This window comes from Pyrgilauda ruficollis, unplaced genomic scaffold (genome assembly GCF_017590135.1).
Source record: "Pyrgilauda ruficollis isolate IOZ18807 unplaced genomic scaffold, ASM1759013v1 scaffold130, whole genome shotgun sequence".
In the NCBI taxonomy this organism is placed as follows: domain Eukaryota; kingdom Metazoa; phylum Chordata; class Aves; order Passeriformes; family Passeridae; genus Pyrgilauda; species Pyrgilauda ruficollis.
The window spans coordinates 84,650-112,354 of NW_024511433.1; the positions used below are offsets into that span (position 1 = coordinate 84,650).

The 27,705-nt window shown below is 40.8% G+C and overlaps 3 protein-coding genes across 5 annotated transcripts in view; 1 reads left to right on the forward strand and 2 right to left on the reverse strand.

Moving 5' to 3' along the window:
- Positions 1–10,959, reverse strand: part of CDO1 (cysteine dioxygenase type 1) — a 20,498-nt gene extending 9,539 nt beyond the window's left edge. The window contains exon 1 of one of the 2 annotated variants that reach the window (XM_041459088.1): positions 10,941–10,959. Coding sequence is in view for 1 of the 2 variants with exons in the window: in XM_041459086.1 (XP_041315020.1) it covers positions 181–359 (179 nt within the window). In the remaining variant the exon portion in view is untranslated. Of the gene's footprint in view, positions 1–180; positions 481–10,940 lie in introns of those variants that run through there. The other variant, XM_041459086.1, reaches the window with a different exon arrangement.
- ATG12 (autophagy related 12) lies at positions 8,758–11,465 on the reverse strand. The gene is made up of 3 exons (XM_041459089.1): positions 11,072–11,465; positions 9,535–9,597; positions 8,758–9,187 (listed from the first exon to the last, which is right to left on the reverse strand). The coding sequence occupies exons 1-3, from the start codon at positions 11,363–11,365 to the stop codon at positions 9,128–9,130; spliced, it is 417 nt and encodes a 138-aa protein (XP_041315023.1). The 5' UTR covers positions 11,366–11,465; the 3' UTR covers positions 8,758–9,127.
- Positions 11,466–11,543: 78 nt separating this feature from the next.
- Positions 11,544–27,705, forward strand: part of AP3S1 (adaptor related protein complex 3 subunit sigma 1) — a 29,515-nt gene continuing 13,353 nt past the window's right edge. The window contains exons 1-4 of one of the 2 annotated variants that reach the window (XM_041459084.1): positions 11,544–11,743; positions 13,725–13,816; positions 16,422–16,533; positions 25,418–25,489. In XM_041459084.1, coding sequence (XP_041315018.1) covers positions 11,675–11,743; positions 13,725–13,816; positions 16,422–16,533; positions 25,418–25,489 — 345 coding nt within the window. In that variant the 5' untranslated portion in view covers positions 11,544–11,674. The remainder of the gene's footprint in view (positions 11,744–13,724; positions 13,817–16,421; positions 16,534–25,417; positions 25,490–27,705) is intronic. The other variant, XM_041459085.1, reaches the window with a different exon arrangement.

Sequence of the window (27,705 nt, forward strand, 5' to 3'; positions counted from 1 at the left end):
CCCCGCCCCGCGGCCTCTGCCCCTCGGCCCCTCGGCGCCGCCGGAGGGGCTGTCGGCCGGGTCCAGGCGGGGGCGGGAGGGGTTCGCCCTGCGTCCCTGCTGATTCCCAGTCCCCGTCCGCGGCTCTGCCTCGCCGCCGCTTGCGCGGCCGGGGGCTCCGTGCTCCGGGGTGTTCTCTACCTGTACTGGTCGAACTTGGCGTACTGCAGCCACTCCTCGGGGTTGCTTTCGTACGACTCCATCAGCGCCTGGACCTCGTCCACGCTGACTTTGTCTTCGGCGAATATCTGATGGAGGATACGGACCAGCTCTTCCAGGCTCCGCGCCTTCCAGGTCTCCGTCTGCACCGGCTGCTCCATCACCGCCGGTCGCTCCCCTGCCGCCGCCAGCCGCTGCCCCTGGCCGGCCCCCGCCGCCTGCCTTTATGCGCCGGGAGGCACGGCGGGAGCCTACCACCGCCCCGGCGGGCGGGCCCGCCGATAGCTGCCCGTCCCCGTCCCCGTGAGCGCGGCCACCGACCCCGGCGGGCGGGGGCAGCCGGAGGCGGCTGCGGAGGCTCCTCGCACCGCTCGCTGCTGCTGCCCCGCTGGAGCCCGGGCGAAGCGGGGGAGGTCGGACCGGCGGGCGTCTGGCGCTCCGGTATCCCCGGCGGGGGAAATCGGAGAAGTGGTTATTGCTGCCGGGCGGAAAGCATCTCTCTCCCTCTGCCGGGGAGCGCGGCCTGCCGCTGTCTCCGTTACTTACACATTGGTTTGAAAAAATACATCTAAAAGCTCTACTGAAAAGCAAAACAAGACACACAGCTATTTCAAGCATACAGAAATTTGCTGCTGGAGATTGCTTACAGACAGCCTGCCCGTTGATGGTGCTGTTTCTTGAAAGCCAGTGCACTCTGCAGGAGCATTTAGGACTGCCGTAACCATTAGCACTCAGAATGACAACCAGAAACAGTGACTGGAACAAAAGAAACCGTGCTAACACAACAGACCGTCCTCATGCTCCTCAGTCTATCCAGTATATATACTGGCAGTGGAGAAGCAGATGCAACACCAGCCGTCTTCCTTCCACTTCTGCTGTTAATGAAATGTTTATTAGTAACGAATTCTGGCAACAGAATTCACTATATACCATAGAACAATGTTTTAAGAAAATCCATCTATTCTTTCTTAAAAAGAAAAAAGGTTCAGCTCTTCAGGTCTGCCTTATGATTATGAAGCTGGAAGTAAGCAGACTGGTGGTGTGGGCTGCTGTAGCTCTGAGGCTCAAAGGTGCTCACAACACTGGCAGCTTGCAGTTTCCCTTACAGATATTAAAATCCTTCACATTGAGGGATTTTTAGCACACCTGCTTTCTCTTCCCTCTCCCTGACCTGTACATGAAAGTACAGGCATGACAAAAAGAAGTGCCATTAATAAAGTAAATATAGCTTGAGAGGCTGAACGAATTTTTGGCTTCACTGCAGTAGGGAATACTTACCGCTGGAATGTAGCACACTGGAGTGAAACACAAATCAATGTACTGAATAGGTACATTTTCAGCCATCACTCCAGAACCTCTCCTGCACGCAGAAAGCAGACCCTGCCTTATAAGTGTTTTGTAAAGTATTGTTGGTATGTGTGTGTGAGAGAGAAAACTGCAATCATTTTTTAAGGTCTGAGAGAGCCTCAGACCATCCCAAATCTCTTAAACACAACCCTTGTGCTGATCTCAGCAGCCATGTCCAGTCTTCCCGGGTCAAATGCAGGTAATGAACAAGCACATCACTTCCCCCTTGGTAACTTTTTCGAAGTCACAATTAAGAATGAGTCTTTTTTCTTAACGAAATTTGCCTCTGTCCTATGTCAGCTCTTGGTTGCTCTCCAAAGATTGGATGGGCAAGTAGCACGTTTTTCAGTACACCTCAAAAGTCTCATACAACATCATTAAAACTGCTGTTTGTCTAACAAAGAGTTAGAATTAGTGTGAAATACTCTGTCATTTATTTCAAAGGCAGAATTCATGTCCTTTTGGTGGCTGTTGGAAGCACTACCCAAAGAAATAAAACATCTCTCAAGAATAAATTGTAAGAATCACAATTATGGGTTCTGAAATGCAGCATGAGGTAAGCTTTCAAGTATTTTTTGTCTTATTCTGATATTCACAGGATCTGACAGAAACTGATTGCCAGCAGCTATATTTCTCTGCTTATTTGTACACCTGTGCTTGGAGGTATTTTCCCTGGTATTTAAATACAGGGGAAAAAAGAGTTATGCCACTGCCATTAATCCCTGACACCTCAGTACTTTGATTTTTTTGCCACACAGTGTTGATGAGATCATTAGTTAAATACTTCTAGTAAAAGGACATTTCATACCTCCTGCTATTACAAGTAAGGGATCAGGCTGGATCTACCTACTGCAGTTTCCAACTGCTGTTGTTTGTTACAGTTTATATAGTTATACTTTTTATTTGCTCCTATTCAAAAGTGTTTACAGCTTTTAATTTGGAATTGTTCAACATACTTTTTGATCCCCAAAACTTCTACAGGAGTTGATTACTTGACTGACTGAACACCATTAGGAACAATATTTATGTCTCTCCAACTTGTGCTTTTGCTTATGCCCTATTGACAGAAATGGCACAAGGTCTGAGCACATACAGCAGTTAACTGTCACTGAAAATTCAATATAAAAAAAGAGAACACTGAAATCCACACAGCACAGGAATTGTTTTTACATTCTCAGTTGTGATTCTGCACAAGGAGACTGCAGGACTTTATGCACTTTTATTGCTGGGAATCATACACCTGGAGAAATGAACTATTACATGTATTTCTCAAGTATCCTACTAAAAACTTGTCTTGGAGAATAGGAGTTTGGGCTTTAACCACAAAAACTTCACTTTATGTACAAACGCTGAAGCACTCTGCTATTACCCAGAAAACAGGTATAAGCAAATCAAGCAATAATTTGACATGACATCTACCTCCAGGAGACACTTACCAGCTAAAGTGCTCAATCACTTAATGGCACATCATCTCCTACTGGGGCGCAGCTCACAAGGTTTCTCTCATGCTTTATTGAGGAAAATCTTCAAGTCAGATCGACGGAATTATCAAACTGCAGCATTAGACAATTTGCACCATGTATTAGGCCTGCAAATGTAGCTTGTGACTGTACTTTATTTTGTATCTTGTAACTCCAAATAAAAATTGTGAGCTAGTTGAAGGTGGGATCCAAGGTGTCTGAATGACCAGACTCTTGTGGCAAACAACTATGCTGTGTCCCTTTGTTCTGTTAGCCTGCCCAGGCGTTAGCACTCCAACACCATCATGAGCACTTACACCTTCTCCTCCAGACAAAATTACTTTCACCCCTTTTACTAAGTCACTTCTTCGTTAAGTCTCTGTTCACCTACGTTTCTGATGTTTGTAGAGAGCTCTAAAGAGAAAGCCCAGATCTGCAATTGTAGTGCAAGTTTTGGGACTACACGACTCAGTGTAGTCATGAATCAATGTATCAGTGCAGTTGTCCCTCAGCCGTATAACCTGTAAAGTGAGATTGATCACTCAGTATGCAGGAGATCTTTGATGAGAAACTGCTGCATGCACAGCAATTCTCAATGAAAGCTTGAGAACAGTTGCATCAAACATCATGCAGTTAAACACCATCTTCAGACTAAAAACATGCAGTAAAACAGGAGTGAAATGAGGATGCCACATACAAAATCATGTCATACACTGAAAACACCAAAAACTACTAAATGGCATAAGCTCTGCTGAAGGTAAAAGCAAACTCCAAATAATGCAGTGAAGAGCTGTGTGGCATTAAACCACACAACACAGAAGAGACTCTTGGAAGAATAAGTCTCATCCACTTTCGGTGGGACATGCATGTGCTATAAATAAAATACAAAATATTGACATGTTTCTCTGCAAGAAAGACCACAAATTTGTGGTCTTTTTCAATTTATGATATCTACATGAGAAAGCCAAAGCACTGGCTAGCCTCTGCATTAGGAATATTGCTGTGCAGATTTACGTGGAGATCTTTTTTCTTTCTTCTAGGTTTCCCATTAAAAGCCCTTTAAGGTCATCAGTTCTGTTTCCAAACAGAGTTCAAGGGAAACATCTTTATCTGCTTTAAGTCATATATTGGTTTTTCCAATTGGAACATGTTAACTCCAACCTTTTTCTTTTAAGGTTAGGCCCTCAATGCAATTATATTTTAATGCTACATTGTGTCAATCTAATTGATATACACACATTATATAATTTGCATGCGGAGTCATTCCATAAGAAGATGCAGAGCAAGGACTCCAAGACTTCTGCACTTTAAAAAAAAATAAATTTAAGTAATGTTCATCATCTACTTTTGATAAATAAAGGTATAGTGGAGCCAAGACATACAGCTACTACTTTGCCACCATCTATAATCTGCACATATAACAAAAAATGTTACTGGATGTGGCTACTGGTAGGCATTTAGAGCCTATCAATTTAGTCATTTAGAGACAATTCCACGGAGGGAATGCAGAGGAATAATTTTTTAAAAATTCCTAGATTGCTCTCAAAGTTTGAAGAGGGACCATGTTTTTTCTCCCAAAGTTAATTCTCATTGCACATACACGGGATCAAATCTCACCTGAAATTTCACGTGTGTACCTACCAACAAGTACCCCAAGGACTGATCCCTGGCACAGGGGCCAGCTTGCCCAGAACAGATTTCATCAATGTTATTTACCTCCTGAACTCCATAACAGGCTGATCACATCCAAAGTGCCCACTAGAGATGGTACCTTGCCAGTTCCTGAATTGAGCACAGGCCAAAATCTGTGCCAGCAAGTGTTCTAACAACCAGCTGTACAGATGACTGAGCTACAGTGTCCCAGAAAATTTCCCAGCACTACCAAGTCCAGTGACATAGATGTAGTGTGGCAGGCTTAACATTAAGCCTTTAATGTACTCATTTTGGTCTCAGTCAAAAACGTGATTCAACCTTTTTAAACCACCTATTTTAGGATGAAGTAATCTCTAAATGAGCTTTTGCCGCTCTAATTCTGACTAAAAGAGGCATCTGACATCTCACAGCATTATTGCTATTAAAGCAAGAGCAAAGCATGGGTTTTTGTGACATTTAGCCTTGGAAGCATATTAAATATGGTACGAATAAAGCTGAAGTGTGGTCTTTGCAAATAAGAAATGCATTTTACAAGTTTTCTTGTCAAGTGTTTTTCTTCTCTTGATGATCCAATACAAAATGTTGAATACCTCTTATTTTTTAATGCACATTGAATTTTATAAGCTCGTGAGTCACAGTTCTCATGAAAAACTGGAGTTAAAGGAATTTTTGCTCCACCTTTTTTTTTCTTCTCTTACCCTCAATATAAAGATGTTCTAGTAAGACAATGTTTTGAATAACCTTTGTATAATATCCCTGAAGAGTAACTGAGACCTCAGGGTAGTCATGAGCAATGTAAGCCAAGAAGTTGTGCAAACATGCAGAATTTGATTTGCAAAATGAACACAAAGAGCAACAATTAGTAAACAGAAGCTGCTTTGACATTGGAAGGAGTTGGAAGAATGGACGTGTGACTTTCCAACCCCCTCACCGTGACTTTACTGTGCATCAGCACATTCAAGTTTGAGTTGTGGGGATAATTGACACAGACACCTCTTCTGTTAAGATCTTAGCAGTAGTTTTCTGAGACTTTGAAGTCCTGGAAATGACAACACTTGCTCAGTATGCTCACAGGTGGCACAACTGTGTATTTTATAATTTCATTCTGGACATAACTTTAGTTTCATTTAGCTTCTTCAGGTTTCCACGTGCATTTAAGACTAGCTCAAACTACAAATTACAAATCTATCATAAAAGCTAGTCTCTAAACCATTATTACAATTCATAAAAATAGTGCCTCACAGTTTGAAGGGTTTGCATCTGGTGATTATTAACTTGAAATAGGGTAACTGAATTTTGCATAAAATTATTTTTTAATATCAGGATGTTGTGAAGTACTAGGTCTTTCATAAAAACCGTGTAGTAACTTCCCTTTCCAATACTTATTTCTTAGTCTTTAAAAATTATTTATTAAATTGTCTTTTCTTAATTCAGTTACATTAAATCAAGTGAATTAAATTACATTACAAATATTGGCAGTTCAGTATAGTAGCATATTGGTTGAGTACAACACTTTCAGTAAATCTAGTAAATCTAGACTTCAATTTTTTGTTTTGTACAACTCTCACTGATTTGTCCAAGAGTCAGTCCTTACTTTCATACCTTTTTTCTCCCACTCTAGCAATTGAAGTCACTTAAATGATACCAAATGCAGAGAACAGCTCATGTTCTACTTGGGCTTCTGATGTTTCCAATTTACTGGAAATATTCTTTTCAAAGAGAAAAACATATCAGGACAATCTAAGATTTTAGAAGCTATAACTGTCTTTTTTTAAAACAGGAGATTCAACATGTCTCTTGCAAATTCTACAAGCAGTGTACTGGGAATCACTTATTTGTTCACTTGACCCATTATCTATTTGACATGTTTGCAGTCTAGTTTGTTATTTATGAATATGAGCAAGGAAAATTTTCCAGCACCTAAAGTCACGCCTCACCTCCAGACAGAGAGAGTCCATGGTCCTTAAAGAGCTACCAGAAGTAAGTACTGACCACCTCCCTGATGCAAGGTACAAACCCAAAGGAAAAGTGGCAAAAAGGAGGACTCTCTGTAAAGAAGGTACAGAAGTTACATGGGGGAATTAGCAGAACTGGAGCTGGCAGTCACTAAAAGGAACAGAATAAAGGCAGCCGCTTAGGAGCACTGAGGAAACAGAAAGCAAGGGCTGGATCAGAAAGTACTCACTGTATACTGGTAAACTAGGGGCCAAGAAAAAATTATTTGCAGTTGGAAAAAAAATTAAGAGCAGAAAAATGCTGAAGCAACCAGAAAAAAGTAAGTATTGCTCAGGGAACAGGCTGCATCTTCGATAAAAGAATAATTCAAAGCTTCATGATTCATTCATCCAGGTCCAAAAGTGCATGTTGTAAAGAAGGAAATCCAGACCATTACTGTGGGCTTTACATTATTGGATTATCGTATTTTGTGGAGTTGAGGCAAACAATTTTTTTATTCAACTTCAGAAGACTAAAATTATTTATAGATTCAGCATAAATTACAACCTTCTATAATTAGTTGGCAGATACAATGACCTATAGTTCTTCTTCAAGATCTCAATGTCTTTTGACTTTTTAAAACCAAAACACAACATCCCCAATACACACACACACTCACACAGACACACACATACACATCAACTTTCTTGCATCACTTCTGAAGAGCACATTTGCAGTTTATCAGTAGTTTCATTTGTTAGGATCAAGTGAGGTGAAAGGCACCAATAGAACATTCTTTAAAGACAACCAGACTAGTAGCTTATCTTAGGTAAACATACTGTCACACGGGAGAACAAACTACTTATATTTGTAAGGCCAGCATGTGGACATACTACGAAAAAGATTGAAAAAGAGCCCTAGATAAAACTATGCAAATACCTTTGTCCTTGTGTACCCTCTAGTGGCTGTCGAGGTTGTGCTGGCCTCACAGTAAGCAGGCAATTTCCTCAACCAGACAGAATCAGAGTGCTTCCCTCTGCAACATCTCTTTTAAAGAGATGGAGATTCATGAGATCAGGGTTCTGAGCAGGCAAAAGTATGGATTATTTGAAGTTTAAAATTTACAACAAATTCTGCCTTGTTAGTCTAATGAAGTGAACCCAAGTTTTCCACTTAAAAAGTGCCAAGATACATCAAGCTATCCACATAGCAAACATTCAGAGCATGTGCCTGTATGTACACGCTGCATGCAAACTGTGGCAACATCAGTAAGTTAACCTGGATATTACTGTTCCGGAAGTCCTCTCAGGTGGAAAAAAATCCAACACACAGGCTGCAGAGACTACATAAGAGCCACATATGTATGAAATAGCAGTTTCAGACTACTGTAATTAAACTAGAAATGGCTGTTTTGTCTGTATGTGCTGAAGAACTGGATTACATCAGGGACAAAAACTGTCATCCAGCGTAAGAACATTCTCCAAGCAAACAACCAATGTTTAATTTGGTTCGTCTTAAACAAACACAAAAGACTGTACAACAGACATTTCAAATAAACCCACTAAAAATCTCCACCCCTCACACCCAAACTCTCCAATAAATAAAAGCAAAGGTCAGCACCTTAGTCAAGGTACGAAGTCCTCTCCATAATGGAAAAAACCTCAAGTCAATTCTCACTGCTATGATTTAGCAAAAGAATACAAATTCATTCCACTGTATAGTGGACCACACAGCTGGTAAAGCATGTAAATTAACAACAGTCAAAAAGAACTCTTTTTCAAGAACTCTAGATGCAACAGCTAGCTGCATCATTCAGCTAAAGATGCAAGTTATTAAACAACATAATAAGAAACACCTTGAAAGCTGCTGAAGTGTTGAGCCTTCAACAAAACATTACAAAATTTGTGCAGGAGGGAAGTATTGTGTGGCCTCTCATGATGCTGTGCCATTATAAATGAGGCACTCAAATTATCAACACGATGAAGCAAAGGGTGCAGAAATTAGACTAGATACCAATCCCTATATATTACAATAAAAAATTATCAAAACACTGTCTTGAAATAATATGAAATAATGCACATTCAAGATGAAGACTTCACAAAGAACAGGATGCACACCACAGATATACAACACATAAGAAGTAAACTGAATCGCAGGCTACATGTACAACAGACATTACTTTTAATAAAAAGGTTCTTTTTTCTTCAGTACAGCATACGGACAGAGCTGTCCAGTCAGTCCTGCAGATAACTGAGATCGTTTCCCTTCAGACACAGCAATTAAGTAGTCAGCAGCAAGAACACTGGCTCTACTCTACATGGCAGGCGCAGGTGTTTTTTCTGTACCCCAGATGTACATCAAAAAAAAGCCATGTGATCATATAGTCTAACCAGCTCTTTGCTTATGCTATTCACATGCACCATAGGTTCATAGGCAGCAATGCAAAAATCCCTCTTTCTGTGTGTTTACAGCTTGAGTTTAAGTTAGTCCTTTCTCCGTTTTTGAAGAGAAAACCTGAACAAGTGGCCAGTCATTCATCCCCATGCCTGAGTTTTGCAATAATGCAGTACAAGCTTGCCATCACTTCCAAAACACTGCAAAAAAAAACCAAAAAACAAGAGCTGTTACAATTATTCATGGGCTAGCATACACATGAAGCAAAACGTCTTCCCAGATAAACATGTCACAGAATATTGTCACGAGAAAGCTCCCCATTACAGTGAGAGGCATAAAAACACAATGCACACGAAGGAATGCATTTCCAGAGACTGCATGAAGTCACATTTCTCTGGATCCCATTCACACAGATCTGTGAATATCAACTACACCACATTAAATGCAAGCTATTACTGCCAGGGGCAGTGAGAGATTTCAAGTGCCTGAGCTGCGCTGACAAATCCTGCTAAATGCATTTGGAAAGTATATTTAGGATGAAAGTTACCTCATAGAGGGTCCCCACTTCCTGGTCTGGAGATGGAGCAAAAGACTGGTTTACATATATGAACTGCAAGAAAATGAGAGAGGAGATGGAGATCACACAAGGACCCCACTGGGAACACAGAAGAATCACTCTGCAGTCAAAAGTTCTGCTATAATCTTTAAGCACGTAACAGACTATGACCAGTTACCATCTTCACTTCAGTGTGGGGGAGCAACAGGACCATGAGGAGTCACCTGTCTGGCCAGCCAGACCAGGGCAAAGTAAACGAGCTGACTTCCTTTTCCTGCAAGCTGACCCATTACTGTCCCACACAGCTGCACAAAGTGGTTTAGCTCTTGCTCTTATTTCTGCCCAAACCACTCATGCTATTCCAGATTTGCTCAATTAGACAGTGGCCAACACACAAATCAGAAACATCCTGTTCTATTTTCAAGTCATTCTTCTCACTTCCTGCTCCAAAAAATGCATTTACACGTATAGGAGCTAATCCTCAATGACAAAGAGGGCCTTGGGATCTGCCGTGTGAGGCAGCAGTGGATACTGGGCTATCATGTGCTGTTTCCAGATAAAAGATATAAAATTCCTAGGGCTTTGTTCTTGAAGTATAGCCTTAGGCTTCAGCCACACAGGAAGGCTATGTGTTCCTGGGTTTTTGTCCTGAGATAATGAGATGACAGTCACTGAATCAAACTGTTGAGAATGTCCTTAGTCAATATCATACTTATCACTCTTCTTTGAGATATTAAACCATGGAAAAGCAGATCCCACATGATTTCCAGGTGAATCAGAAGGCCAGTGCATTTATGCCTATATACTTAAATAAGATCCTCCAAACCAAGAACAGAATAAATTCAGCTACACTTTAGTTGACTACTTAAATGAGTCTAGCTTTATCTGTATGTCTTCAGTGAAAACTCTGGACTGTATTGAGAGTTCACTGCAGAAGAACAAAATCAGTGCAACTGTATTTCCAGCTCTTCCAGTGTTATCACGAGGCCACTTTGGCTAGTCACTTCTGTAGGAAGGACCCCATAAATAACACTGGCAACCTGCTGCCCAAGGGCAAACACTTCCCAACTCCCCATTTTAAAAGCAAAATCAGTCCTACGACAGTAGCTAAACTACCTTAGATGTGAGTTCTGAAGGAAACAGACACTCAGGTTCAGAAAGCTGATCCCAAAAACTCTGGACAGGTTCTCCGATACTGTGTCTCAATACCTTGTTCCACCAGGTACACAGTGCCTAGCAATGTTTCCCTGGGACACACGGCTGCCCAGTGTGCACACAGCTCTGCCTGGCAGACACCGAGAAATATAGACACTGCAAAAAACCCAAAGGTCAGTGCCGAGCATACCCACACTGTGCTGCAACAGCTCGCTCAATATTACATACAACCTGGGGCCTACTTGGAATAGTTCTCTCGGTGCTCCTACTCCAAGTTTCCTGCAGGTAGCTGCAGCCTGGATTCCAACAGTCTTTGCAGGGTTTGACAACGCAGGCCCTGCGCGCTCAGCCCTCGCCCGGTGCCCGCCCGTACCAGCTGTTCGGAGGCCATCAGCTTGAGAAACTTCTTGATGAAGTCCACGAGGCCCTGGATGGTCCGGGTCCGCTCCACCGCCCACTTCTTGGTCCTCATGATGGGGGTGTCGCCCACGGCCTTCAACAGCACGTCAACTGCGGGGAGCGCCGCGTCACAGCGGGCCCGCCCCCCGCCGCTCATTGNGGGCCCCGCCGCGCCCGCGGTCCCGCCCTCCGGGGCCTCCTCCCCGCCGTCGCTCCGGCCGTCGCTCTGCGCCGCGGCGGGCGGCGGCTGCTCCTCGGGCTCCGCCATGGTGCCGCTGCTGAGCGGGCGGCGGGAAGTGACGCCACGCGAGGGGCGGCCTCTGCTCCGCGAGGCGTTTTGGCCCTCGTGGGACGCCGCCTTTTCTGTCACGTGACACGCCAGGAGCGTCACGTGCGGCGCGAGCCGTCCCGCCGGCAGCGGCCACGCCCCGCCGGTCACGTGGTGCGCGCGCCCCGCTGGCAGCGGCCCGGGAGCGGGAGCGGGCTGGGCGAGGGAGCCACAGAAAGGGCGAGGGAAGAGAAGAGCAAGGGAGGGAGGGGGACACAGCACTGCTCGTCCGGCCGCCGCCGCCCCACCATGATCAAAGCCATCCTCATCTTCAACAACCACGGCAAGCCGCGGCTCTCCAAGTTCTACCAGCGCTATGTACGGGCGGGCCGGGGCTCGGCGCGGCGGGCGGGGGCCGGGCCGTGGCCGGGCGGCAGGGTCGTACGCGAGGGCCCCCAGCCCTGCCGGCTGCGCCGGGCCCGGGGCAGCGCCGCGGGAGAGGGACGGTGCTGAGAGCGCGTACGGGAGGCTTCGGAGCCAGACGGTCCTGTTTTCCCAGGGAGTTGCCTTTAGGAGGTCCGGAGGTGAAGGGGGCAGCGAGGGAGGCAGTCTCGTCCGGCGGCAGGCTCGGCTCTCTGAGCTGTGGCGGGGAAGCGGCGCTCTGAGCTCCGCTGTCCGGCGCCGTGCTGCGGGCCGGTGTCACGGCGGGGCTGGCAGGGCGGGCCGGAGGAGCTCCTAAACAGAACCGGCCCTTTCGGAAAGCCCCGGTGCCCTGTGAAATTGCAGATGACGTGAACACGTAACGAACTAGAAAAGAGCATTCTTTTACGTGGTAGAAGGCAGGAAGCTCTGAAAAGGCAGCACAAACGCTCAGTCTGAATGGAAAGAAGGTGCACTGGAAACTCGTGATGTAGTTAAAGGATAAGAGATTTTAAGATACGTTTTGAGCATACTGTATTTCCTAGCAAATATGCTGAGGTCTACTTAGGCATTAAAATACAAGAAAACAGTTGGTATTTCTTAAAGTTACATAAACAAATAACTCGTTTTTTAGAAGTGCAGTTACTTAGATTTGTGGCCTCTTTCTTGCAGCTCTGATGATTAGCGAACTCATAGTTCATTGGAAGGGATGTATCTTCCTTGCACACCTCAGGGCAGAAGTGATGACTGTGACACTTCAGTTTGCACGGTCAGGTTTTGAATTAAAGGAGCGTAACTGGTACAGGTCCTTCTTGTGTGTGACTGAAGTAGAAGGGAAAGGAGATGAACAAATGGCCAGAGGATACCAGATTTTTCTTGTAAAACCATTCTGATCTCTTAGTTTCATAACTGGTGTTTAAACAAATTCTCAGTGCTTAAGTAGGGTAATATGTTTGTGTAAACAGAATGTTCTGAAGTTTTGAAAATGTGAGTAGCAAATTAAACTAAAACTTTCTGGTGCACAGAAACAGGTGCAATCATTTAAATTGTATCTCTGATGTGTGATTTCAGTAATGTGGATTTGTTTGTGGATGTTTTGAAACTTTTGCATTCTTTACTGTCAATTGAACTGGTACTAGAGGCAAATCTCAGCTTTTGTCTATGAGGGGATGCATCTCCTGCTTTCTAGAGGGATTAATTTGGTCAGATCCGTGAAAGCAGTACTTACTTCTGTCATGATACTGAAACTTATAATATGGGTCTGACTTTTTCAGCTGATATATGCGAGAACAGAAACTGCATAAAATGAAGTTAGTATTTCGCAGTTAGGTAGAAAAACAATTTATGACAATTAAGATACATGTCATTATTTCGTCTTTCAGAATATGGACCCATGGCCGTAATTTCAGAATTAAAAATAAAGTTTCTAAAGAGCCAGAAGAATTCGGTCTCAGAAGAGATATTCTGATCTGCTAAGAGTTAAGGTCATGGCTTAGGAGAACCTGTTGCTCATGGTGCCCTTGTGTTTTAGGGTATTTCTGGAAGTGTTACATATTGTGGGATTTGAAGCTTCCTTGCTCTCTTTGAGCTTTGGGGACTTTGTTTTACTCTCAGTTTAAGGATAAAAGTAGTTCCGGCTACCTTGGAGATACAAAACATTCAAGCTACTTGAGAGCACTTATGGTTTACTTAAAACTACTTTTAGATTAATTTGTACAGAAGTTCCCAGTTTTCCACATTACTCAGTAATACCTTCTTCTGCAACTTGTAAATAATGGCTTTTTGTGTTGAAATGCCACAAGCAATACATGTCTTGTTAACTGGCAGATTTAAGGCTTCAGAAGTACATAGTTTGAGAGTGCTGATGTATTTTGTGTTTTACAGTCTTGTGTGCTGTGCGTTGTCAGTCTTGTTTAGCAAAGTATATTTTCTTTCACAGAGTGAAGATACGCAGCAACAAATTATCAGAGAAACTTTCCATTTAGTATCAAAACGTGATGAAAATGTCTGTAATTTTCTAGAAGGTGGACTGTAAGTATCAAGTTTGAAATAAATGCCCACATACTGGCTTTCAAGTATTATTATTTCTGATTACCTTACAGCTTTTCACAGCTGTAATGTAAGTGCCATGCCACTTGAGACTTGTTGATACACAAGGAATTAAATCATTCTGCAGCAAGTGTACATATTCTTCACTAACTGAAGCATAGCTATATATACCAAAATGTCTTAGGCAATAATTTTTTTTTTTCTAGTGCTGTAATGGCCACAGTGCCATATCAAGTGCCATGATTATTTCAGATACAAGGATGGGGAAGGAACAGGCAGATGTTGTTTTGCTACAATCAAGCTAAAGATTTCTGGTCTCATTTTAAGAGGCATTGGCATATGCCATACACACTGACTACAGAATCACAGAAAATTCTGAAGGAATCCACAGGGTGTCTGAAGTGAAGGACCTATACAGGAATCCAGAGCCCAGCCTTGGTGTTTTTAGCACCATGCTCTGACCAACTAAGCTAAATCTCTAGAAAATTAAATACTTTGGAACTGTTCTTTGGCTTGAACTCCTAAAATTTGAGCAGACAGCCTTTATAGTGGGATTCTGCAGCCTTTTTATCAGGATTTGGGCTTGCTGTATGAACTAAGAAGAAAAAAAAAAAAGTTTTAAATGTGCTAACTAGTACAGTTTCAACCAAGATATTTTATTAATAAAGGAGAACCAAGGCAGGAGGAAAATAAGGCTTATGTGTTCTGCTCTGTAAGACACCAAAAAAATCTCTTTAGAATCATCTTCGTAGTTTTTGGAAGTCATCTTGCTTTAGCTGAAGAAATTCTGAAATGGAGATGTGTTTTATTTTGAAGTATTTACTAGCCATCAAGAGTAAATAGATAAAATGCCACCTTCTAGAAGAAGGAATCAGAACCAGTGGAAAAAGCTCATGATCTCCAGTGTGGGACAGAGATTGTCATAGTCTATTAAATATTACATTTATGGGAATTTCTGGTTACTGAAAGTTGATCTTCTAACACCTAGATTTTCTGTGTGCAGAGTCAGTTAAATGCTTAGCTCTACCATATGAGCTAGGATATCTTTTTTTTCTTGCTCAAAATGATTCCTGATTTTTTTATATACTCTTTTTTAAATTTAAGTTATTCATTTCTGACTACTCAGCTGGTGATTCTATCATCAAGTTCTTGGAGGTGATCTCAAGTTGGAGACATTCTGGCTTGAATTCTGTAAGTCAAAGGCAGAAGACATTTGGAGCTTTTTAAAAATCACAGCTGCTTAACAAGAATAAACTGAGACAGAGAACAGAATTCTGGCTTTCCTCCTACTGCTCAGTTACAGGGTTACCATTTCAATGTTTTTTTCAGTATTTTTTTCTTTCAGGACAGGGTTCACTTTATAGTTTGCAGTTAACCCAAAGGCCTCAACAGTTTATGTGTAGAAGTATGTGTACTTCAAGTATGAAGTATTTGAAGGAATTGGGTAAATAGATGACAAAAGAAGAAATTTCAATTGCTAGGTATTTCCACTGTCCTATTTTTTTGTAATACTGTTGTCTGATACATAAACGTAATTCCTGCTCTTCAGAAACAAAGGGTTCCCCGTCCCTACTCCCATCCCTGCTCTCTGCCAAGCATTAATGCGGAGCAATGTGCTTAAGCAAAAGTGACCTAAAAGATTTTAATTTTTTTTTTTAAATCTGTGTATTCTCTCCTTGTGATAATGACAGAAACTAAAGAGATGAGTTATGTTGCACCAAATGGGTGATGCAGTTCTGGTACAGAATTAAGGAAGAATCACAATAGTCATGGCCATGTAGGTTTAGCCTAAAAATACTTTTGTTTCTCTAGGAGTCGGCCTCTTACAGCTCAAAGCAAATGTCAATGATCTGATGTAGATCTCCTGTGCTTTATGTGCCTTTTTTTGGAAGGCCATAGCAGAAGAGTGGAAGAACATACCTCTTTAGACCTCTTCTCATTCAGTGCCATGATGATTATTGAGTCCATAAAAATATAATTGCTTCTGTGACTGTAACATTGCATCATAAACTATTGCTTGAAGCATCGTCCAAGATGCCAAACATTTGTAGCACAAATGTTACATGTTCTTGGTTATTAAATGGATCATAAACCTAATTTAAGGCGTTTTTTGGTAATCCAAATGCCAGTCTTCATTACAGTTTGTTGTTTTTTTATTTTTTTTTTTCCCTCTTGATGCTCTTCTGAGAAGGTGAGGAAAGGATTCATAGGCATACACTGTTAATCTGTAAAGCAGATTAATCCCTGTGCAGTAGCTGCCTGCTGGTGTCGAATGGAAGTACATTTAATACCTGCTTTTTTTTGTGATCTGTTTGAATTGATTTGAATAAAAAAACGTGCACAGGTTGATGTAATTTTTATTCATATGGATAACAATAACTGCTTGTGTGTTAAATGTAAATTGGTCTGTATTGTTGCTTAGTCTTCTGTTGGAATTATATCACAAAATAAAAGTTGCAATATAGTTATATTTAGGATAGCTCCAGCTGTTAATAATAGGCCTCCTATTAATTGAAATTACTGTGAGGATTTGCTCAGCTTAGCCTGAGAAGCTAACTAAGCTTTTCTTGTTTTATTTCCTCTTCAGATTAATAGGTGGATCTGATAACAAACTAATTTACCGACACTATGCCACCTTGTATTTTGTCTTCTGTGTGGACTCCTCAGAAAGTGAGCTTGGTATTTTAGACCTCATACAAGTAAGTTCTTTTTGCTGCTTTGTGGTTTTTTTTTAGTTCTTAATTACTGTAATTCAACTCTAAAGTAGCTTAGAACTTAAATATTTTGCTTGCCTTTTTTTGGTAATATTTGGAACGTTGCTTTTATACCGTGAACATACCAAGAAGTGCTGAGTATTATTTTCAGATTGTTTACACTTTTATGGGCTGTCTTAGAAAAAATTGTTGTCCAAGTTGACAGGAAAGTGAGGAAACTGTTGTGAGCCTCCTGAGCACAAACTGGTTTTTGTTTTAGCTTTTCAAGATCTTTTTTGGCTGCAGGTAAAAATGGCGCAACATTTGCTATACAAGTGTAGATTTTGAGAACTTTAATAGGCAATGCTATGTATTTATAATTATATATATATTAATATATATCCAGACTTGCACACGCATACATGCATGCATATATATACTCACTATAAATGTATAATGCATAAATATGTTCAAAACCTCTTTGGATTAAAATTTCCTTGTTGCTAATGAGCTTTTTGACAGGTATGCCCTAGAAAAGGAGGGCAATTGCTCCCCTAGGTATGTGTTCTCCCCCAGGGGAATTGGGATGGGTAGGGTGAGGATTGGTCAGGGGGAAGATGATCCATAAGCCTATGTTCTTTATTTCACTAAGAAGGACTCAACAGCACAGATGGTTTAATAACATAACTGCTTAATAGAACAGAGTGAGAAGATGAGTGTAGGTGGTAAATTTTACAGCCCTTCAGGTGCTGGGCATGCCAACTTCATGTGGCACCTAGTAGAATCCAGGTCGGTTTTCCTAAAGTGCGCAGGGCAGACAGATCCTGTGTAAGGAGAGAGGCTTTCCCTCTTTTGAATCTTTGAGCTATTACATAATTTCCTCAAAGGAAAGCAGCTCTTGCTGAAGGATATTTTCAGGAGAACTTCTTGCTGCACTTTGAGGTCATGGCAAGGCCATGCAGGTGGCGTGCTCACTGGTACGATGTGGGAGCTGCCTGCAGTCTCCTCCGTTACAGTGAGCTGGCTGAGTTTATCCCTTAGCCAAGGAATTTCTGCAGCACAGCACAGGCCTCTGTGTCTATTCAGGTTGTATTACATGGATGACTAACCCCTAAACATACAACAGTCTCTTGGTCAGAATCAGTACGTTCCATTCCTACAGTTCATTTTTGCCAAGGACATCAGAGGTTATAGATTATATTAAGAAAATCTGGCCTGCTCAGCCCAGTAGAGCAGACATGGTCTGTTCAAGATCACTCAAACAGAATATCTTCGGCAAGGCATTCTGTACAGGTACAGTTTCCTGTACAGGTACAGTTTCCTTCCAACTCAGGGACCCATTGGGACCATTGAGTTCAGCTCCTGCCATTGCCCAGGACCCCCCAAGAATCACACCATATGCCTTAAAGCATTGTTCAAATCCTTCTTAAACTCAGGCAGGTTTGATGCTATGGCCAGTATTTAAACTGCTAAATATGTCCATTATCAACCTAGTAACAAGTATCATGTCTGGTAATATGAACAATCCTAGGTCGAGGCTTCTGACTAAATGAGTGTTTTTTCCAACTTAAAACTTGCAAATAAACAATTTCACCGATGATCATTAGTGAACTGAGATGTGGCAGAACACAGGTTCACACCATGAAGTGATTTATGTCAATGCATAAAAGGGATCTCTCTTTTACATATTTATGTATATAAAACAATAAATATAACTTACTGTTAAGCCTTTCAAAAGCTTGCACATCAAGAGAATCGATTTATTACATAAGTAAAATCTGTCCTGAGACGTGGGACTGTATCAGTTGGTTATTTCACTGTGCATCTCTGAAGCCTCACAATTCCCTGCAGACCTTTCTTAAAGCTGTATAGCTTCTCACAGACACCTCCTACTGTTCGGAACAGCTGCTCCAGTGTTGCTGTTCCAGACAGTAGATCCAGAAAAGTGCCTGTGTGCAGGGAAGGAAACTCCCATCTGGATTCTTATATGATCTTTGGTCACAGAACATTCTGCAGTATCTGAGCAGTGCAGCGTTAACGAGTAAGGTACACGATGGCTCTACCTCTTCATAGCAGTTTGTTGTACAGGGTTGCTTAGTTGCCTGTCACATAGTGTGTCTTCTTACTTGGAAGTGCCAAAATATTTATGAAAAGAGAAAAGACATATTCATACAGTAGACAGTGCATCCTAAATTGTACACTCAGGTGTGGAAGCAAATTGCTTGAGCTTACTACTACCCATAATTATATAGCCCCCAAACTTTTTGAATTAGAGAATTTAAACTTTTCTCTAAAATGTTTTGGTTCTTGTACCAAAAATACTTAAATAGATTTTGATCTCCTGGTGTTTGTGTTTCACATTGTTTCCAAAAATGCCCCAGTGTTTAATTACATGTCAACATAATTGCTTAAAGGAAACGGAAATAAAAATGCTATTTCCATTTGTAGAAATATTTTGTTTTTCTGACTTGTATGATTTTGTTTATAAATCATACAGTCTTACCACAGTACCTACAGCTGTAGAGGATTCCAAATTCTCTTACACATTGTAATTCAATCATTTGATTATAGTATAGAGTATTGGAGAATGTCTTAGTTTGGAAAGACAGATGTCTGCTAAGGCAGGAGCCTCCCCTGAATGGAAAATGTAAACCCCCTCCCTCCGAATTGCTATAAATTTTAAATTAAGGGGATTTCAGTTAAAAACATGGGAGCAGGAATAACAGTTCTTTATTAGGGAAGAAAATAAAAAAAGATAAAATAAACAATGCAGTAAACCAAAACAGCACTGACAGAGTCAGAACACAACCCTGTTGGTCAGGGTGCTGGAAGCAGTCCAGTTGGAATTGTGGCTGCAGCCCTCCTGGAGTGTCAGGTGTGGCTCTGTTGGAGCAGGGATCCTGTAGAAGGGTGTAAGTCTTCCTCTGAAGATCAGTGGAAGAGGCAGCTGTTCCTCTGGGAAATCCAGTGGAGAAGCCATGCTGGTGTTCCAGGATTTCAAGATTATATCCTGGTAGGAATGCTCTGGGCAGAGCATCTCCCAATGGAATGCTGTAGTTCTTAACAGTCACGCAGTGACATTCCGTAGCCTCTTACCAGCAGATGTCTCCTGGGAGGGAGGAGTGGTTGTGGAAAAGATAAGGAAAACTGCCTACCTAACAGAAGACAGCTGCTATATGGATGGCAAATAGAATACAATTTGCTTGGGAATCCAGGATAGAGATATGTTAAATATGAGGAGTATTGAGGTTAATTAAATATTTTTAATTTCTAGACTGGCTCAGAAGAAGGATCTGTTTAATCCTTTTAGCAATAGCAATCAGAATTGAATGTATCTTTTACTGAAGGAGGGCCCTCAGAAAGTTTCTTATTACTTGTCAATCCCACATGCAGTGTAGACTATCAGGATATACACACGAATATTGAATTGAGCAAATAAGCTTTGTTTGTTCCTGAAAGTGTCGAACCATTTTTATACATCTTTGTTTATTGTAGTTCAGAGATAACACAGGTAAGAGTAAGACATCTGGGCTTTGTTATGAGTCATAAATGTAATGAATTGTCTAAGTAAGTAGATATGTGTGGTAGTTTATGATGGAAAGTAAACTGGTGAAAGGAACCTAGAACTCAGTATAGCACTTTAGAGGTTTCTGTCATGTAAACTGAATAAATGCATGAGAGATTACGTATGGCAGTCTGCTGTTCTTTTCGGCAGAAAGTTTTTGTTGCGATACTGAAGATACTTTCGTGAATGTCACTTATCCCCCCATTAGGTCAGAGCTGTGTCACAAGTAAATCTTCTTGACTCAGGCTTAATGAATATGCTGTATGCATTACAAATCATAGACTCTGCCTTAGGTTTGATACTGTCTTCAACTTGGATTTCTTTGTTTGAAAGGCAAATTCACTTTTTTAATTTTTGACCATTTTCTTCCCTTTTTTTCTAAATATAAACACAAGTTTCTTTTTGCTTACTTGGATTGGGAGATAGATCAGCATCTGTGCTATGCTTAGGTTTTGCAGTCTTTTATATTCTGTAAATTCTGTCATGCTGTTTTAGTCTCTTTGTGTTAGCCTGTGAATTGTAAGGTTTTAGTGCATGGAAGGAAAGTACGTGTGAAAACACAACTAGCTGTAGACTGCCATAAGGAAAAAATGAGGGGTCTTTACAATGGTGCTTTAACTATGTTATGGACCTAAGAGCCTATGTCAGCTCCAGGAATTAGTGAGTGTCTTGGCCCATAGCTGTACTTTGAAGACATAATGAGTCAGCAAGCAGCGGAGTCTGTGAGATCAGTCTTCCGTGGGAAATTCAATGGAGCCTTTCAAGGTAATGGTGTTCAGTGAGAGGCATGTGGGAAGTGCAGTGAAGTTTATGTAACATGTTTTTCTCAGTTCTTAAGGGTAAGGGATCCTGACCAGAGCTGCTTTTATGCTAATTAAATAAAAAATAGAGAAGCATATGACTGAGATGAGAACTCTCCAAGGGCAGATTGAATTACTTCTGTCCTCAGGTTTACTATTGCTGTTTAAGTAAGGAAGAGGAAGGGGATATTCTTGGTATGAGTTACTCCTGTTGATTTTAGCTCATCTTTTGTACCTGTTTATTTTAGTATTTGACATTTTCTATGTTCCAATACATTTAATTGATGAGGTGTTCTGAGTTTTCTGCTGCCCTTGTTATCTTCCTACTAATGTGTGATTTACTCCCATCTTATTTGTCTTATTTGCTTATTTTAAAAAGAAGCCCTTCATTGAAAAGGTGCTGTTTTGTTTTGACAGATGGCTGAGTAGAGGGAGCTCCAGGCTTACATATATTAAATAAAAATTTTGTGTTTTGTTTCATATAATTTACTCTCCCAGTATGTGTCTGTCTTTATGAAAGTATGTTTCTTACAAAAGAAAGGTGTAGAGGTTTTCTTTTTTATTTTTTTTCCTTACGTTTTCTGTTTACTTACATGGAGATATGTGTGGTTTCTTCTTTTTACCATAAAATATTATAATAAAATAGTATAAAATGAAGCACAAGGGGGAGCTAGTAATAAATTGTGCCTGCATCCTTATCTTCCTGCTATTTCACTAATTTATTTATGTTATTCTTCTGGTAATGTCACATGGTGCATCTGAACTGATGTGTGTGAAGGGTGTGTGTGTCTCAAAACAACTGATGTGTTTTCTCTTCTGGTTTTTGATCTACAAGTCTGCAGCATTTGAAGTGATTACTGAAGTACTTAAATTTTAGCATTGCTTGCCACAGTGTGCAATTCATTTGACTCAACTAAAATTCAGACGAAAGTTACTCTGGTTTTATTTACCATTGCAGTTATTGCAGGCATCTTAAAACAGGCCAAGAAATGTTAGTGTAAAAAAAAAATCTAGTTTACCTTGCTGACCAGTGTTTTAAAATATCATCTCTAATAGATGTAGACCTTGTCATTTCTGGCATTATTCTGAGTGAACTTGCCATCATGAGTGGAAGATGGGGGAAATTTCCAAAGTTTGCATGAGAAATCCTTGGTCAGTGAAAAATCACTGTGAAGGAATAGTGAGTGCCAGCTGATTTCCCTTAGATTAAAAAATGTTTGTTGCGCATTGCTGGTCATGCATTGTAAGCAGAGATTTGTGAGTTTATTTAGTGTGTGGTGGGGTTGCTGTGTAATAGGTAAAGGTTTAAAATTCACCACTCCAACAGTGAATCAAGTGTTGCTATAGAAGCTTTATCTGCTAGAAGAATGTCACAAAAGTTAAACTTTTATGTTGTTGATATGTGAGCCTGTATGCTGCTACTAAACACATGTTGGGGGGGGGGGTGTTTTTAGGATTCTTGAGTTGCCTTTGTCTTTAATGGGTTCCTTTGTTTTCCAAGGAACTAGACAGATGTCAAAGTCAGAGTGTGTGAATCATGTGCAGAGTTGGTGACTATATGAGGAATAGTGTCAAACTCTTAGCTCTTGTAACTAAAACCATTGGACAGAAGTTGCATTTACACTGTTTCCAATCTTCTTCTTGCAGCTAATGTCAAACAGCACTGTTCTTGTAACTGCATTCTTCTAAGGTGCAAGGAGAGTAAGAGAATATCTTTGGTGATTTGTTTTGCTGCACATGTTGTCAAATGTGTAGTTTTTTTCTGCTTAACATACAAGTTTTTTTTGTTTGCTTGCATCCCTTCTTTATAGAACACTGTTATTATTGCAATGAATTAATAACTGCTTGAAGAAAAATCCTTGCTTTGCTTAGCTTCAGTGTAATTTAACAGAAGCATATTCATTTTCCTAATTAACTTGTCACCAAACCTTATTGTCCTGAGTCTGTCTCTGAATATGCTCTGTGTTCCTAGTTTAAGTGACAGATTTGTATTTTTGGTATTAAAGAATAGTCTAAATGCATGGATCATTAGTTAATTTGTAGTTTGATTTCAACATTTAAAATACTTTAATAGTAGTGTAATAGCAAGGACAGGGTGTGATCGTCCTCTCTTTTGCAGTGTGAGAAGGATCTGAAGACCAACGATTAAGATATGAAAGTAATCTTTGTTGATAATGTGAGGTAGACAGTTGGGAATGGGTGATGTCAAGCAGATCTCTTTCACTGGGTCAGTAGATACAAATACATGTCTGTAGAAGCAGGACTTTTATCCACAAAGAGTGGAGGTGAATGGAGTTACATCCAGGTGGTGTCTGGTCAGCAGTGGTGTTCCCCAGAGCTCAGTGTTGGGGCCAGGCCTCTTTAATATCTTTATCAGTGATCTGGATGATGGGTTCAAGTGTTCCCTCAGCCAGTTTGCAGATGACTTTGTGCTGGGTGAAAATGTTAATCTGCTGAAGGGATTCAGACAGGCTGGAGGGATGGGCCAAGGTCAGTTGTAGGAGGTTTGACAGGGCCAAATGCCAGGCCCTGCCCTTGGGTCACAGCAGTCCCAGGCTGGGACATAGTGGCTGGAAAGCTGCCCAGTGGAAAAGGACCTGGGGGTGCTGGATGACCCCTCAGCATCTGAGCATAAGCCAGCCATGCCCAGGCAGCCAGGAAAACCAATGGCAGCTTGGCTTAGGTCAGCAATAGTGAAGCCAGTGACTGTCCTGCTGTACTGGGCACTGGTGAGGCCATGCCTCAAATCCTGTGTCCAGTTTTGGGCTCCTCACTACTAGAAAGACACTGAAGGTGTGGAGTAAGACCAGAGAAAGGCAGTGGAGCTGGTGAAGGGGCTGGAGCACAAGTCTTACAAGGAGAGATGGCTGAGAGCTGGGAGTGTTTAACCTGGAGAGAAGGACTGGGGGGGATCTTAACTTTCTATAAAGCTGTGTGAAAGGAGATTATAGAGATGCTTCAATCTCTTCTCCCAAGAAAGAAGAAATATGACAAGAGGAAACAGCCTCAATTTGTGCCAAGAGAAGTTTAGACTGGATGTTAAAAAAAAATTCACTGAAAGGATAGTCGGACATTGGAGTGGGCTGCCCAGGGAAGTGGTGGAGTCACCATGCCTAGTGTTTTAAAAACATCTAGATGTGGCACTCAGGGACTTAGGTTAGAGCTGGATTTGGCAGTGCTAGCTTACCTCTTTGATTCATTCATTTTTAGGTTTCCAACCTAAACAGTTCTGTGATCTATGTCAGACCTATGCCTGGGTCTAGGCAGTTTGAAATCTGGTGCCTTTCAGATACTAAGGTGGGGTTCATAAATCATGTGGAACAGGGAATCGAAATGAGGTGTTTGTCTTCCATATTGCTTCTTTAGGATGTTTGAGTTAATAATTGAATGAGAGATTGCATACAGTGACAGCTTAATAAGTAATATTAAATACACATTGTGACAAAATGGCCTTGAAACATACGAAACTGATTCAAATTTCCAACAAGTTGCAATTTATTTTCATGCCATTAAATAAAAGATAAATAATTTTTTTTCAGAAATTTGTTTTAACTTTGAAGACCCTAAGCGCAATTTTACATTTAACTTAGAGAGATCTTGACATACCCTGTGTCTGTAGAAGGTATCCCTTGAGCAAAGGGAACTGTGTGTGTGCAGCTCTAAGACTGGAGTCTCTGACAGCACTCACCACAAGCACATGGTGGTTGGCATTCAGGAACTTCAGGACTGCAAGTACAATCATAATTTCATTATCTGGAATGGGGACCAGGTACTCTTGTGTACCAAAGTACAAACATAAATGCCAAGGAATCTGTTTCTGAAACACCCAGAGGAAGGTGATGTACAGGCCGTATCTGGCAGGGAGCATCAGTGGCTGGAGTTCAGCAGCTGCTTGGATTTTTATGCTTTTATATTCTGGATTCAGAAAGAAATTATTTGCCTATGTGTGAACTGCTATAAACTTTTCTAAATTTATATGGTAGTATGCCTGACAGGATCAGGACGTGTGACATTAAGACAGATGCCTTTTTCATCCTGGATTCAGTGAGTCTCTGCTGTACTGGTGCTGGAAGGAGTGAAGTGGACAGTTAATAGCAACGTTAACAGTCTGGTTAACTAGGAAATGCCTGCAATACAGTAATTATTAAAAATAATAATGGGAAAAGTTGGTTTTCTTTGCTTCATAATTGAGTTCTAATGAAATGGGAAGGAGTACTTTGAATCACAGTTGAGATTATAGTATAGGTTATGTTACTGGTTTTTCAAGATGTATCTGTTTTTTAAAACAGTGTGACTTTAAGCAGAATTTTAACCTAAATTGGCTTATGCATACTGTTTTGCCCTCTACATAGATAACATACTTTTGACATAATGTTAACCACATAATTTCTGTAAATGCCTTTAATGCGTTAAGATCTGACCAGTATTTAATTTTTGTATTTGCTTTTCTCAAACATCACACCTAATGGAACTGTAGAGTTTTTGTTAAAGATTGATCTATGGTGCTTTTTTCCCCTCTTTGCAGGTATTTGTGGAAACACTAGACAAATGTTTTGAAAATGTCTGTGAGCTGGATTTAATCTTCCATGTAGACAAGGTACTGTGATGACATCCTGTTATATTTTTATCAAGTAGAATATTTGGTTCAGCTCATACTTGGGATTAAACTCTGCCTTACTTTCCAGAGAAGGGTAACAAAGCTGGTGAGGAGTCCAGAGAGTAGAGTCTTGTGAGGTGTGGCTGAGGGAGCAGGGGGTGTTTGGGCTGGAGAGGAGGCGGCTTGGGGGAGCCACACTGCCCTCTGCAACCACCTGAAGGGAGGTTGTTGGTCTCTTCTCCCCAGTAACCATGGGCAGGCAAGAGGAGATGCTGTCAAGCTGGATACCTCTTCCCTCAAAGAGTAGTCAGGCATTGAGGCAGACTGCCTGGGAAACTGACACCATAACCGGAAGTGTTCAAGAAACAACGGGACATGGCACTTAGTGCTGTGGTTTAGTCAGCATGGTGGTGTTTGGTTAAAGGTTGGACCTGGGGGTCTCGGAGGTCTTTTCCAACCTTACTGATTCCTTGATTCTGTTACTTAATTATCAGTGAAATGTAGACTGTTTCTGCTAAAATACTACTTTTACTACATGAAAGCTGCAATGGAACATGCCTTTCTGAGGAGCAATAAAATAATACGGGAGATTTGCCTAATAGTACTGCACATCAAATTGTAGAATCTAAGATATCTGAATATTCTTAGGGTGGGAAGAGCTTCAAGAAATAGTGTTCTATTTTGTTTATGGTTAGGTTTTACATAACTCAGAACTGAAGTTGTTAAGCGTTTTCCAGTTAGGACTGGAAGGTGCATTTCATATGCTATGATTATGTCATTTAAATGCTGTGTGGATCTTTCTCTTTAAAATCTCTCATGGACTTTGTCTTTTTTCAAACATTTAGAAACAATGTTGTTTGAATATTCCCAGCTACAAGAAACAAGTGTTGTACTAACTTAATTGGTTTAGAGAAATTCTCTTACTATAGTCACCTTTCATTTAAAAGGACTTTGGCATTTTTGGTGTAATACCCAAAATGCTGAGAATTTAATATACAGAATTTATTTCTTCAGTTGCATTTTGTGCCTGCTGTTGCTTTCTGTGCAGTTGCCTGTCCCCTTCTGTGAACATCTTTCTGCATCAACAGCAAAAGATGTCAAAGGAAAGTATGACACAAAAAGCAGACTGGAAATAATACCAAGTTAGGTATCTGAAAGAACTATTTCAAACTGACTCAGTTTGTTTCAAAATCAGGAAGTTCTTTTGGAAGAAACACTTGCACCTTGACCAGACAGTGAAATGCAGATTACCTAGAGTGAGTGTTTAACCAATACATAGATCATGAAAAGTCGTTAGGTTTTCTGGTAATTTCCATTACTGGAACATGTTGGATATTTCCAAATGACAGATTAAAGTACAAAAGAGTTTGAGTGTTTATATATTGGCTTCTGAGCTTAAAGAATGAAAGTACTGAAGTCATTTTGTGGGAAGGAGTTTGGTCTTTGTCGGAGATGTACTCCAAGTTGTTTCTCTGTAGCATGTTTCATTAAAGACTATTGAATAACATAACTTCATAAACAAAACATTTCTAATAATACATAGAGAACTTAGGGGCTTCAAAATGTTAAATTTCTTGAAGAATATTTTACTTCGAATTGGCTATGAGGTGATATTTCTCCTTGAAAGTTACATATCAAATGGACATTAGAATTTAACTGTTTCATTTGATTTACTAAAAATCTGCCTGAGAATCCCATTAAATGTTTAGACTAGAATTTTTAAACTCTGAGGAAAATGGGAACCCTAAATACTAGTTAGATACTTAAGTAAAAATAATACATTTTCACAATAAAAGTCAGTGAAGCCTTGAGTTAAAAAGCTCTGAGCTTGTCATTAACCAATGCCATGATTTTTAGCTTGAGTGTAAATGAACAAAAGAATTCAATGTGGAGACATGAACTTCTGCAATAAGGCAAGGCTGCCACCAACTGTACAGTAGCATTAGTTGGGCAGCTGTGACTAATTTAATGTCATCTCCATTCTTCCTTTTTTTTCCCCTCCAGTTTAAGTTCATCAGTATTTTTATAGGTTAGAGAACAAAACAGGAAGATGTATCTGTGAGAACTAAAGTGTTAAATTGTCTTTAAATGACTTCAACTTGTCAAGAAGCATAATGCACTGAGCCTTCAGAGTTAATACATTCACTTTCTCTTTCTTGTTAATATATTTCAAGTGTGCAAAAGGAAAAAACAGCAGCTGTTGCTGTTTGATCTTG